At 38.1% G+C, this 14836-nt stretch overlaps 1 protein-coding gene across 1 annotated transcript in view; it reads left to right on the top strand.

The window, feature by feature from the left end:
• CSMD1 (CUB and Sushi multiple domains 1) overlaps window positions 1-14836 on the top strand; it is a 990707-nt gene that overhangs the window by 204293 nt on the left and 771578 nt on the right. Inside the window, exon 2 of the mRNA XM_042877582.1 lies at window positions 13579-13795. Coding sequence (XP_042733516.1) covers window positions 13579-13795 — 217 coding nt within the window. The remainder of the gene's footprint in view (window positions 1-13578; window positions 13796-14836) is intronic.

The raw sequence follows: 14836 nt of genomic DNA, 5'->3' as shown, positions 1-14836 counted from the left end.
AATGCTTACTACATTTTAATTCTATAAAACTTTTGTAATGGCCTTGGAGAGGGTTCAGAGAAGGGCAATGAGGCTGGGACATGGTCTCGGCACAGGTGTTATGAGGAGTGGCTGAGGGAAATGGGGTTATTCAGTCTGGGGAAAAGGAGATTCTGGGAGACCTTAATGCTCACTACAACTGCCTGATGGGAGATTGTGGTGAGGTGGAGGTTGGCCTTGTTGTGGTTTTGTTGTCAGTATCTCACATCATACCATCATGTAAAGCACTTGGAGTTAAGAAGTTAACGTTTGCTGTTTCTAGGAGCTTTGTTCTCAGAGGGGGAGAGGAGGGGCTGTATTCCCCAGAGAACTTGGCTCCTGGAGGATGAGAGATGGAGCTCCTTGCAGGTCAGTGGCCTCACTCTTTGTTCCCTGCCATGGAGCACATGGTCCCTTACTGTTTTTCACTTGCAGTTTTAGGGTAAGGCCTTTGGTTTTGGACACGCCCTCTGTCATTTTGGTTGATCCATTGGCCTCAATTCCAATTGTATTGTACTGTGTTATGCATTTCGGTATTACAGTTCCCCCTCAGATTGTTACCTCTGTTCTGTTTTGTTTTTTTTTTCTTTTTCTTTTTTTAAACCCATCTACTGTCTCTCTGGTCTTCCCTGTTTTCAAGGACATCTGCCTCATTAGTAATGGGGCTGGGCTGGGCCAGCCAGGAAACTGTTGACACTGAATTTTTTTTCTCTCTTTCCTTCTTTCCCTCACAATGCACCTGTTGGCTTGCTGTGCAACTATCAGCTTGCTGTCCCCATCACGGATGCAGATGAATCTAGAAATAACTTTGTGACAGCCTCTTCTCCCATGTAACTAGCCATAGGACTAAAGGGAATGGCCTCAAGTTGTGGCAGGGGTTGATTCAGTTTGGATGTTAGGAAATACTTCTCTGAAAGAGTGGTCAAGTGCTGAGACGAGCTGCCTTGGGATGTAATGGAGTCACCATCTCTCTGGAAGTGTTAAAGAAATGTTTAGATGTTGTACTGAGGGATGTGGTTTAGTGGGAAATATTAGTGGTAGGTGGATGGTTGGACTCGATGCAGATGTTTTCCAACCTTGGTGATTCTATGATTCTATAAAATAATTTAGTTTACACTGTTTAGATTATTTTTCATAGAATTGTATAGGGAAATAATTCCTGTGCCCTGATTAGGACAGAATATAGTGCCAATTATGATGAATAATATGTAGTACTCAAATTGTACTAATACCAGAAACAGGTTAGAATCTACGTGGTAAGCCCTATTATGTCAATATTGTACAAAAATAAGATGCAGTATATCAAACCACAGAGAATTTTGTCTTCAAAGAGGTAGTGAACATGCTTTGATAACAGAACTTAACCCTGTATTTATGGTGCATACAAGAGATTGTGGGTATTGTATTGCTGTCACAAATATTGTTAAATTTATATTTATTTGTTTAATGTCTGAGATGATTATAAAAAAAATTAATGCATGAAACTTCATCTAAGAAGTAACTGTCTTCTTTCTTTTGTGATTTATGAAAATTCGGTGCAGCTTTAAGGTTATTAGTGTCTCTGCTCGAGTAAGAAGCTTTACTTGCTCAGTGGAAATATTTAAGGAATGCTTCAGTGGGAATGTTAAAGGGAAGATGTTCTAGGGGAGCTCCAGAAATGTTACCAGGTAAAGGTCAATATGGAGATTTAGGTTTAGTCATACAGTCCCTAATATCTAGCCTGTATAAGAGTTCATTTTTCAGAAGGAACTATCAGTCTTATTCACTGCTCTTTACTAATATGATTTGTGACTGTGTGAGATCACATAAGCAGCTGTAAAGCTGTTATCTGATTTGCAAATTAAAGAGTTTGATTTTTCACTACTGTGAAAAAAATGACAAATATCCAGTGTGAACTTGTGTTAGTAGTGCCACTGAGTAGTATGTCTAGGGCTCTGAAATTATAATCAATGTATAAATGAATACAATTTAAAGTGGCGTTTAAGATCTCAGCAGCACAGAGTGGAGGGGCAAGATTAACTCCCTTGATCTGCTCATCATATGCTCATCTTTTTTGGTTGCAGCCTAGGATATGGTTGGCTTCTTGGTCTTTGAGGGCACTTTGGCTCATGTCCAGTTTACTATCCACCAGTACTCCCAAGACATTTTCAGCAGGGCTTGCTTTTTTCTTTCATCCCCCAGCTTGTATTGATAGTGGGACTTTCTTAGACCCTGGTTCAAAACCTTTATTGAATCTCATGATGTTCTCTTGGGCCATTGCTTGAGCCTGTCTAGGTCTCTATGTGATACTGTCTAATCTTCCTACATCCAGTTCTAAAACTAGGTCTTCTGCCTTTTAAAATGAGATTCTTGACTTTACTGCAAAAGAACTTATTACCGCCTATTCTCTCCTCAAATGTGCTGTAGCAATCTAATTTGGAAGGTCGTATTTGTCTTTTTCAGTTGGTGTCAGTTGACTCTGCACTGATAATTAAAGAACACTAAACTAAGAGGTTCTGCTTTAAGTATGAAGTATGAAGAAGAATGAATTAAAGTAGCATAAATGAATTAATCTGAAACTTTACTGTAGTCAGCCACAGTGTAAGGAGAGAAAAAATGCTAGAAAGTCTACAGGGTAAAAGAAATCATAAAGAAAGTAATAACACTGAAAAGGAAGAGAGCAGATGATGCTCATGCAGCAGTTCTAATGAAGCATATGGATTTTCCCAGTTTTCAGAACTGGGCTTCTTGACAGTATACTTTTCTAATGTAAAACCAGACTGCTTGAACTGCTTTACAGTTTCAGCCTCATGATTTAGGCATCCAGTGACATAGATTGTAATAAAAAACCTCTTCTAAGATCCTGGTATGTGAGCAGGGCTTTCAGTGAAGTGATCTGGGAGAGTAGTATCAATAAAACATGAAAGTGACAAAACTGAAATAATCAGATTTAGTGCAGGCAGTTATCTTCTATGTTGCAGAAGTCTGGCAGAAATGAAATCAAGAGGTCCTACCAAAATACCTCTCTTCTCTGCGTAGTGTACTTAAAACTGAGTTGCTCTTAGTCCAGTGAAGCTCAGAAGGGAATTGAGATTATTACCCTATTATTTCACAACGAGATCAGCTCTTTACCTTAGCCATGCAGTTGTCTCACTTTACTAGCTGTTGCTAAGCACCTGTAACAGTAATAGTGATGTTTACCTGAAGCCTCAATTTATTGTACGTTACCTTAGAAAAGTAAACAAAGTAATAAAAGTCATTGTATCCTCAATGATCTCCATCTGTAGAATGAGTTTGCAACTATGAAGATTAGACTTGTTTTAAAGGGCACTAAATCTATGTTTGGCTTGAGGCTTTGCGAAGTAGAATCTTAGGCTCTCTGAAAGAACTTTGCTCAACACCACCTCTTACATACTTCATATCTGGCATGCAACTTAAATTGTTTTCCTTTCTTCTTGCATTTTTTCCTTCATTTTGATGGATCTTGAGTACAGTTGTAGTAACTGCAAAGAAAGACTAAGGAGTTTGGAGAACTCTGCCTTTCCAGGACAGTTTAGAAGGAAAAGGAGTAAAATTAGCTACATGTGATTTAGTTTCTTTTAGCCAAGTACTTACTGCTTTGTCAGAAGGAAGGATTGCTAAACTGTAGCCTTGAGTGAGCAATTAGGGAATTTTAATTTTTTGGCACTGAAATGGTGGTGTTGTAGACAGGATTTTTCTTTAAAAAAGAAAAAAAAAGAAAAAGCATTAAAAAGCCCTCAAAAAATGTTTTCCTATGGAGAAACATATTTTGCCATGTTTTATTTCCATGTTAACTTGTTTGAATACTGATTTATTGGTCTTTTGTACGTTTCTGTATTGGAAAGGCAACATGAAATATCTTTTTCTTTATTTGTAATGGCAGCATAATCCAACTGATGTATAATATGCACTTCAGCATTGAAAAGTTCATTAAAATAGAGAAAAACTTCCGCATACCAGCAATTAAGATGTTTTGCTCTGGTACACAGCAAAGCTACCGTTATGGCAGGATTTGTTTGAGAATTTTTTGCTGAACAGTAATATTTATCTTTAACCTTCACAATAATTTAATTTCAGTTGGATGCTGGATAAAGGCTTAAATGTACATAGGAAGTAATCGTGTGTGGAGCTCTTGCCTGACTCTGAGTACTGATCTGAGACTTTGAAAACACCAGCATTTCTGTTTAATCAACACAATCAACGTGTATATATCCTGTGGCTAAAAGTAAGATCCGAATTTAAAATGTTTTATAGACTGATGAAGTTGCAATCACTTTGTGAACGCCTATATCAGAATTTAATTACTGCATCCATTTTAACACTGTCTATTCATCTCACACAAGGTGGACTCAGTGAAGGTCCTAGACTAGGCACAGCCAAAAATTGTAGGATTGAATAATGTGTTTAACAGAAATCAATCTAAATTTTGCAACATAGCTGCCATTTCCCCCCCCCTATTTTAAGCTTTAGCTGCCAAAATCCAGAACGTTTAATGATTCAGAAGCAACTGATTGTGTTGGAAGGGTTGAATCTGGCAGCTGATAATGGAGTTACAGAAGCACTGATTCTTCATCTATCCTAGTGGCAAGAAGTTATTCCTGGCAGACTTCAAACCTGCAGAGCACATGCTTACATCACTACATACATACAACTTGGACAACACCAGTGACATCATTCTGTTTCTCCTCTGGCTAGTCCAGGTGGAAGTCTGTTAGTAGCAAGTGTACAGACATGCATAGGTTGTGGTTCCCACCAGCAGATGGTCTTAGGTACTCAGCGTCTCCATACCTGCCCCCAGATCCCATTCCCCACAATACTTGGCAGCTGTAGGAATATGAGCCCAAAGGTACAGCCTTGCTCCAGTTGCAGGTATTCAGACCTACAGGCAGTTGTGTGCTCACACATACATGCGGAGCTAGACAGGACTCTCTTGGTTCTACAGTAGCTATACTGATGTGGTGTCACATGGAGGCACACAAGTATAGATCTTGGCCTTTCAGACCTCTGGGCTGCGCAGTCTCTCCCAGTGACACATACTCCCAATTTCCTGGCTCGGGTTGCTTGCTCACTGTCTCATCTGGCTGAACCTTTGCAAATGCACAAGCACTTTCTCATACTCGCTAAAAAATGAACAAAATCCATTCTTTCCTGTGTTGGTTTCTCCCCTAAATAACCCGTAGTAAATGATGCAATGCCAAAATGTCTTTCCCTTGCATCCCATAATGTGAGACGGTGGCCTAAACCTCAATCTGAAAAGCATCTGGGAGAGCTGCTCTTGTTGCCCTATTTTGGTAGGTTTCATGTCAGAACACTGGGGCTAAGACTCTCTTAATGCGATGCTGGGAGAGGCCCAGGCAGGGTGTCCCTTACTGTGCATTCTACACTCAGTCTTCTCCCTGCCCTGAGACACCTGCACTCTGCTGGTATGTGGAGGTGGTCCTGCAGTGGGTTGAAGTGTCCTCTAATGGAGGGAGCTGGGGCTGGGGCCTGTTGGGCTCCTCCACCTGTTGTCTTTTTTTGTGTTCCTTTGTGGGTGCAAGATATTTATCATATGACTGTACCATAGATGAGCAATAAGCTTGTTTTCACTGATTCCAGATAGAATTTTACACAATTTATTACCATTCTTCCTGAAATGAAATATTTTTCCCTGGGTTTTGCAAGCAGATAGTGAGTTAAATTTTACTAATTTCACATTGGCCTGGGGCCATCTTAAATGCATTTAAATATTAGTGATGTTGAAGCTTTGCAGTATCAGCTCTTCCTGGCCTTGAAAGTTGGCAAATAACTAGCAAGGAGAAGCTGGCACCAAGTAGAAGGGTGCTCCGTAAGCTCCTCATCCCATCAGTGCTGGCTGGGGGTATTTCAGTTCTGCCAATGAAGATGGTGGCTTGTCATTGCAAATAAATCTTCAGTGATACCTCAGTTAAAGAGAACTTGATACTTTCTGATTTTATAGGATCCTCACAAAGTGGCTTTTAATGGTGGTGTGGGAGTTACTTAAGAATTAATGTTTAAAGGATACTTGAAGTAGCCAAATGCTGTTTGGAACATTCCTCAAAAAATAGTGCTTGTGCATCTCTGGCCATTTGACATTTCTGTTCTTGACTGAAGTTAATTTAGGAAGTAACAATTTTATTGGGCAATAACACTTTGAGTAGATAGCTTCAAGGTACACTAATGGTGAAAAGCACTGATGGAGAAGCACACAGTGCACAACGAGGTTTTTGACGGGCTGCGGGGCCTTAGTGAGTGGTAGGCAGGGAAGTACCAGGGGCTTACAAGGGAAGTCGAAGTAGAAAACGGAAAAGTAGCATATGAAAATGTATAATTAAAAAGAAAAGGAGAAAAGCAACTAAGTGTGCAGCCACCTACTGATGTCTCACACCTATCTGCTGATCCACTGATGGCAACAAGTTGCTGCCTTGCAAAGCAACCCTTAAGAAGTGTTATCCAGCTGGTACTGCTGTCAGGCCCTGGGGCCGTGTGGGTGGGCTGGTGACAGGCATGCAGTGAGGCCAGGATGATCCCCTTCTCACATGGCCAGGTCAATGGGGAGTTGTCTGCACAGCAAGGTGGGTGTACATAGATGTCATGGTTCTATGTTTTTGTTTTTGTTTCTTGTTTTTGGGTTTCAGTATTCCACATCAAAACATCATGTAGTGTACGGGGCATTAAAGTGTCACTGCCCCAATTCCAAGTACCTATCCCTGTACATTACAGCAGTCATGGGATCTGGCTCTTCCGGGTGGGGGAGGGGCTCTCTTGCTGCCTGGCAGTGGGTGCTGGAGGGTGCTTTCCTAGCCGTTCCAAGCTTTTTAGGTTTGAATCGGTCCCGGGAACTCTCTCTCTCTCTCTTATCTTGTCTGATTTATTAATCTCAATTTCAATTAAATTGTATATTGTGTTATTTTGTATTCCGATATTATAGTAAAATAAGTTTTCCTCCATAGATTGTTGCCGCTGTTCTTTTCCTCCCTTCCTTCCTTCCCATTTTTGTGGGACTGGGGTGGGGGGGGAGGGCAGAGGCCTGTCGCCCCTGTCACGGACATAGATTGATCTGGTCAACTCCGTGACAATAGAGGGCTGCGTTTCAGGAGGGGACAGTGCCTGTACCTGTGGATAAAGCGGCCAGACCCAATAGCTTCTGATTGTTTCTTTTTTTGAAAATACTGTATCACTGTAAGTAAGCAGCAGTCAGTTTTATCAAGCTGTGTGTTGCGATAGTCAGCAACTTAGCTCATTAACTTAATTTAGGAAAAATAAAACGTACATGAAATTGGAGTAAGAGCGTCAAATTATTTTTCAGTGTGATTTAGAACAAGTTGTGGCAAGACTGGACTATGAATTAATGTCAACAACAATTTGATTCTGTAGTAACTTGTACTTCAGGAGAAAATCTTTTAATATTTTACACTTGCATAGTGTCTTTGCACTACATTGGGAACCTTTTTTTCCCCCTTTCTCATTAAAAGGCATTTACAAAACTATTACTATCATAAGCTTTGCTCAGAGTCATTTAAGTTTTGGCTAATACTAATTTAAAATAGCAAAATTCCTGCAAGAGTGAATGTGCATGAGTTAGGGGAGACTTAATTACAAACATAAGGTGCTCCTGGTATGTGAAAGATGTAGGACCTGAATTTTCTGTGTGGGAGCGGGAATATGTAATAAGTCTTGTAATTAAGATCTCACAAATAAGGAAAAGAAAGAGAGGATGGACTCGAGGACTTGTGCTGCTATCTATTCAAAGAAAGTGATTAATGCTATTTTATATGGACTGCCAGAGGGAGCTAATACTTAAGTGAGCTAGGTGAAGGCACATGTATTAGCTAGCTCCCAGTTAGTTTTTTGTGCTCCTAGGCCCTCTGAAGGCTTGCCTGGAAACACAACATCAGTATCTGAGATCATTGCAGAGCAACATAGTAAAATGAAAAACTACTCACCTTTTGAACGCAGCTGGAGCAAGGAGCCTATATGTAAGCCTAGCTGGGGCAGTTCAGAATATAAAAGGACTTTTTGTTATAGCAAAAATAAAAAACAAAAAACAAACTTCCCTATCTGAAACTTTATTTTTAGAATATTTCTGAAAGTGTCTATTTAAAGTAAAAAAACTGATAGAACAGATCATGGATCAAACATATGAAATAAATAGTAATCGCAAGCACCGCATGTTTAACCAGAATTTCAAAGACAGTCAAAAATAAAATTAATTTACTAGTTTTGTAATCTTGGGCTTAATTTCACCTGAGATTCTTCCCTTTAAGGGGATCCCATCCCATGGTGTTAAGGACATAAGCATAAATATCAAAGGTGCATGAAATAAACCTAACATGGTAGCTATTGAACTGACAAAAAAATGTATTTTTATGTTTTAGAGTTCTTTGTACAATACATTAAAGATCCTGAAAGTTAACAAAGACAGGATCACGGAAAAGAAATATATTAAGGGCTGCTAAACACAAAGGTAAGGCTAATGGAACATGTTCCTCTGCTGGAATGTGTTCTTCATCCCTGAGATGCAGATGTTGGAGATGAGAACAGTCCTCTGGGGAAGTTCTTCCTAGGTACCTCCTTTGGTTTTTCTGTTGGAGAAGAATAACTTCCTTTGACCTGCCCTGAATAAACTGTTTTCTTTAAGAGTAATTTAGATTAGGATCAGGCTTTAGAAAATGGATATGTTAGGATCTTGCTAGACTTCTAATGTTTTTAGAGTTAATGAGAAAGATTTTAAGAATTTTGTATTTTAGGATCATAGAATGGCCTGGCTTGAAAAAGACCGTCATTTTCATCGAGTTTCATCCCCCCTGCTATGTGTAGGGTAACCAACCGCCCAGACCAGGCTGCCCAGAGCCACATCCAGCCTGGCCTTGAATGCCTTCAGGGATGGGGCATCCACAAATTTCAGGTATCAAAATCTCTTCTTGACTTCAGCACAAGAACTACATTGTTTTGTAGCTGAAGAATGGAGGACATTGCTCAACAGTCGCAAGAATAAATGTGATTTCATTTTCATTACTGTGGTTGTTCAAAGTGTCTTAAATATATGTGACTTTATTATAGTTGTGTTTTAGTTTCCTTGTTCAAAATGTGCATCATTTAGCCCTTTGAAAGGGTAGATAATAGCAGGACAAGGAGAAATGGTTTTAAGTTGAAGGAGGGAAAGTTTAGGTTGGATAGCAGGGGGAAGCTCTTTAGTATGAGAATGATGAGGTGCTGGTACAGACTGCTCAGAGAGGTTGTGGATACTCCATTCCTGGATCTGTTCAAGGCCGGGCTGGATGAGGCCCTGGGCAGCCTGGTCTAGTATAAAAAGGGGAGGTTGGGGCCATACCTGCAGTGGGGGCTCTGGTGCTTCATGATCCTTGAGGTCCTTTCCAACCCAGGCCGTTCTATGATTCTATGGCCATGCAGACACTACTTTCTCTGCGAATGTGAGTAAATATGTATGCATGTGCACTTAAGTATGCATCTGTAATGTATATCAATTTTTTTACGTAACATGTATTGCAAGAAGAAAAGTGGCTCTTCCCTCCTTTGTTTGTTATAGAAGTATTTTGCTATTTCACTACGTGGAAAAAAATATGTACTTTTCTCATTCTTATTATTAGTTACAGGTAAAAGAGGATGTAATAAATATAGTTATCATATGTATAAAGTATGAAAAAGTATCTGATTTTTTTTTTTTTAGAAGATATTTAGACTGTTTGCATTGTCATTTTTTTGAAGTTGTATGGCAAAGCAGTATTTAATTCTCCTGATTTTTTTTTTAGTGGTTTGAATCCTATTTGACCTCAGTTCTGAAGGCAAAATTGCAGTTGTAGGTTTTTCTCACGTACTTTCACTTCCGGTTCTCAGCTGAGAAAAGTTGCACCTGAGCTGGTCTGTACAGTCTTTGTAGAGGATAAACAAATAACCTTTTAAAGTAAGCTTTAGTTTCTAAGGCTGAAATCAATGTCAGTGAAATTGGTGATTTTAAACCACAACTCAAGATCTTCAGGTTTATTATATTACACTTTTTTTATATGTGAAGTTAAAATGTCTGTCCTTCTTTGAGGCAAAATTCAACAGAAAACTAACATTAGTTATACAATTTGCATTCATACAAACAACGATGTGGTGTTGAATTAATGAAGTATTGGCAGCCTGATACACCTTCAGTATTAAAATAATTCAGTATAGTAATTGTCTTCAATGAAAAATGACATTATTTGTTTTTTAATCTGCAATTTTGACACAAGGGCTAGAATTAAAGGGAATGGCATGAGTAGATTCTTTTTTGAGGTGTTCAGTTGTATTCAGCATACATTTCTTTTCTGCTCATGTTCAGCCCAGCAGAACTCTGCTAATAAGAGTATTCCTTTAATACTTTCTTGTCAGTATATTCAATTTATTTAATTTCTCTTTTTCTTTGTTTCTGACTTCTCTGGCATTTGTAGACACGATGTGTTAAGGCACGCACAAGAAACAAAGTCTTTAATTTCGTCAGTATCCTATTACTGGTCCATGGTGTCTCTGTAGTTAGGGACTGCATTTGTTTGCATGATATTTCATTGCCAACTCTTACCTAATTTGCTGTCGCCTGTCACATGTAAGCATCTTCATTCCTGCTCTCCAAGTATATCCTCCTACTGAATTTCACTTTTAGATTTTAAGTGATTTGATGCTGCATTTACTCAGCAGAGGTGTAAATTTGACAGTTCTAGAAGATTGGGGCTTACATTTATTGACAAAATAGGTATTATACCGGTAGCATATGATGCTTTTCCAAATATCCTTCTCTTAACATTTTGAGTCATAGCCAGGCTGGGACCTAAACAGATGCCAGTTTTCTCAGATTGCACATTTCATGTAGTCTCTTTGAGTATTGCTAAGTTCTGGAAAGAAATCCTCTTTGCAGTTTCCAGTGCGCAGCAGAGAGATTACTAGGAGTTGGCTATGTATTAAATGTATTCAGGATTTTTATCCACTTATTTACTTTTATTTATTTTAACAGATCACTAAATAAACATATATGGATGTAGACCTTTAAAATTAAGAGCAAAGCTGAATAGCACATTTTCTTTTCTTATTCTCTTCTACTTTGTGCTTCTCGAATACAAAGTGAATAGGCAGTGAATGTTTGTGGATAAATATGTAGAAGAGAGCAAAAGCAAACTGGAGGAAGAAAGGGCTAGAGATGCTAAGAAATGACTAAGTTAAATGGAGGTAAAATCTTGGCTGTCGCATTTATCATTAGTTTATTTACCAAGAGAATAATGCACAATGACTTGAATTCACAGTAAGGATTAGTAAAACATCTTTTGGAATAAAACTGAAGTGTGGGATAATTTTAGTGTGAACTATAGAATTCAGATTCCACTTATACAGAATTCAAATAAGTGTATTCAATAAGTATTCTACTCTTTCTTTATCCGTTGTTCCTGCTCTAGTTTCTTTACTCAGTTCCTCTTCCTCGCTTTCTTATTATCTTACCCTTTTGGAGATTTTTCAGCAATGTAGACCGAAATGATTTTTTTTTTTTTTTTCCTTCTCAAATAAATGAAAATAATTGTGGTGGTAAAATGTGGGCTATTAGTGTTGTCGAAATAGGTTGAGGGGTGGAACAGACATGGCCTAGTGGGGATTCTGAGGGACAGTGTGGAGGAACAGTCACTGAAGGCTGCAGGAACTTCTGCAGGTAGACACACAGGAGGCTGCAGGACTGGGACCATTTTGTGGGTGGAAGAACTCACTTGCTAGCACCAGCAATTTTCTGTGTTTTCTTAAGTGTTTCCTAAGAGACTGAGGAGGCAACTTGTTTGTCTGGCTAGAAGTCTAAAATGTAGCTAACACTTGTGTTACATTATTCATGTAATTTCTGCTCCTAAAAGTCTTTGATAGATTTTAAGCAAAATGCTAACTCGCACTTGATCTATGCTTGATCTCCTCTTTCAAATCAACCCTTTCATGCCAGAGTGGTAGGAAAGAAGCGTGGCTTACAGGAGATACTTGATTTGATTTACACAAATGGATTTGTGGATGTTGGTGATGTGAAGTGCCTCATTACAGTGTTAGAATGGTGGGTGGTCACTATAATTTTCCTTTTCTTATTTTCAGAAAAAATATTTCTGTGGTAATTAAGTTATTTAAAATTGTTCCCTGACATTTGTATGACGTTTCTTCTGTGGTTGTAGGAAAAGGAATGCAATGCCAAGAATCTGCAAGGATACTGACAAATTACACTGAACAGTGCATAACTGAAAGTTTCATACTGTGTTCATGATGTAATATGTTCCTTCTCCAGGAATGTTTAATAACATCAGTGTTTTATTAAAGCAATCTGAATCAATTGATAGGTATGCTAGAGAAGATTTTTAGTTTAAAGTCCTCCTGAATCCCTGCAGCCTTTTTATCTATTCATTAGAGTTTCTGTTAGATTTGAAATTTAGTAATGATTACTTATTAGTTCTTTAGTTTTAACTGTGAATCTCTTTTATTAGATCAATTTTATTAAGATTTGAAAACCTCCCACAAGTATTTGACAGCGCTGCTCAGAAAGATTCAGTCTCAGAAACCTACTACTGTGAAGTTAAAAATAAAATTGCAGCCTGAAATGCTTTCCTGGTTTAGGTATAACAATAAATGCTGGGATTACACTTGTTCTGAAGTGCTTAAATGCGTATAATAATCCAAGCATTACAGTGCAGAGAATGTCCTTAAACTTCTCTCTCCTCAAATGTTTCATTAATATATCTCTTCAGGTCAGAGCCAATACAAGCACTGTGTATGGGATTAACAAAATCGAGTTGGAAATTAGTGAGTGTGCACTGTAAATGAATGTTTTTTGCTGAAGTCTTCCCGTTAATGAGCTGCTATAGTCTCACAGGGTCTGTTTGATGTTCAGAAGGAACAAATACCTGCTGAGTAAATTCTTAATGCTGTTATTCTTGAATCCTAAAAACAAAGTTCACACTATCTTGATTACAATACAGAACCCTAAGTGTTTTATATTACAGAGATTTGGCTGCATTTCTTAAGTGTGACTATATTATTGTGGGTATCAACAGAACGCATAATAAACATGTCTGCAGTTTACTTTTGATGTTGATGGCATGTTTCAGATCTGCAAAAACCCTTATAGTTTGTATATTATAAGATCTCTCTGCAAAAACTATTATATATAAATATTACAATTATTTTTTTATATTATATAAATATGTAAATGGTATCCGCCAAAAAACCTCTGAATGTGCTCTTGCATTAAAACTGTCCAACTGTTGAATTTATGGCATCAAGACTAATGCTTAATTTTCACATTTGGATGAATATGTCATACATTATTAATGCTACATAACCTCAAATAATGATTAATTGCATAAAAAGAACATAGGTGCCTAAGAAAAGCCAACAGTAGGGTTTAGAATTCAGAGAGAAGAGCAGTATAAATGTGATTTTAAATTGTGTTTGGAATACAGGAAAAAATATAACATTAAGTTTCCATATAGTCACTCATGTAAGAATATGTACTGTGGGAGGAAAAATCCACTGAAATGCTTGTTTTGCTTTCTTCTTCTTCAGGTCAAAACTGTGGAGGTTTAGTACAGGGACCGAATGGTACTATAGAAAGCCCTGGATTTCCTCATGGTTATCCAAATTATGCCAACTGTACATGGATCATTATCACAGGAGAACGAAACAGGATACAATTGTCGTTTCATACTTTTGCCCTCGAGGAAGATTTTGATATACTGTCAATTTATGATGGACAGCCACAGCAAGGCAATTTAAAAGTGAGGTAATGTACTTTTTTATCCTTCATTTGTTTCTGTCTCATTCTCTGATTGTGTAGCATCAGTCTTAGTTCAAATTTGCTCAGTTCAGGGGTAGTTCCAATAAAAGCCTCAAGTAAGAGCACTTCTGCACTGAAGCAGCTTTTTTTTTAATCTATCACCATGATGGAATCTAGATTTGGCACAGGGATGCTTTCCTGAAGGCACCTGTCCTTATTCCTAGTTCCTACTGAGATCACACTTTTGTAATCCTATGCCTACAGTATTTGAAGGAAAATTTAATTATGCTGCAAAAAGTGTCCCACTGAATGTGGTATAGGCAAAGTGGTGGACAGTACAGTAGTCTTTGAGAGGCAGACTCATTAGTGGGTGTTAGGCAACCTCTGGAAATACCAGATTAAATGCTTGCAAATACCAAGGAGTTGAGCTGAGATTTTTTGACTCTGCCAGAATTGAAATTCTTTTGCGTATACAATTTTTTTTATAGTTAGGGACCTCTGAAGTTCAGAAATTATGGTGTCTTACATCTTTTAGTGCTACTAAAATTAGAAGGATGATTTAAAGATATTTTTTGATCTTCAAGCTTTTCAAGAACATGACTTTAGATTTTGGAACATTAATTTCTGTGGTATGTGACTTGTTTCCTCAGCCATTTGCTAGATCTAGACAGCAGTGATTAAAAATCAGCATTGCTGTTGGTTCTGCTCTGTCATTTTCTCTTCAGGCGTGAGATTTATGAAGTACTGTAAAACACTACTGTCAGTTCTGTTTTCTGATTGCTCTTTTGCATGATGCTGATTTATATTATACTGCTAAAACAAATGTCGTAACATCACCAATGTGTTCTGCATTTTTAGTGAGTGTCATTGCGTTTCTGACAAAAATCATATTCTGATTGATTGTTGACTCAGTGCAAAAAGTTTTGAAAATCGTGGAGCTACCCCTGCTTTTCTGTGCAGTATATGTGCTTCTTTTCCTGTACTTACTGAGTTTTAGTACTTATATCACCTCTATACAGGGAGTACTTCTGATTAGGTCAAAAGCTG

The sequence above is a fragment of the Lagopus leucura genome, unplaced genomic scaffold, assembly GCF_019238085.1.
Source record: "Lagopus leucura isolate 7727_CA_CO unplaced genomic scaffold, USGS_WTPT01 Super-Scaffold_73, whole genome shotgun sequence".
Taxonomy (NCBI): domain Eukaryota; kingdom Metazoa; phylum Chordata; class Aves; order Galliformes; family Phasianidae; genus Lagopus; species Lagopus leucura.
Note: the sequence above shows the minus strand (reverse complement) of the source record. Positions and strands in the feature narration are given on the sequence as shown.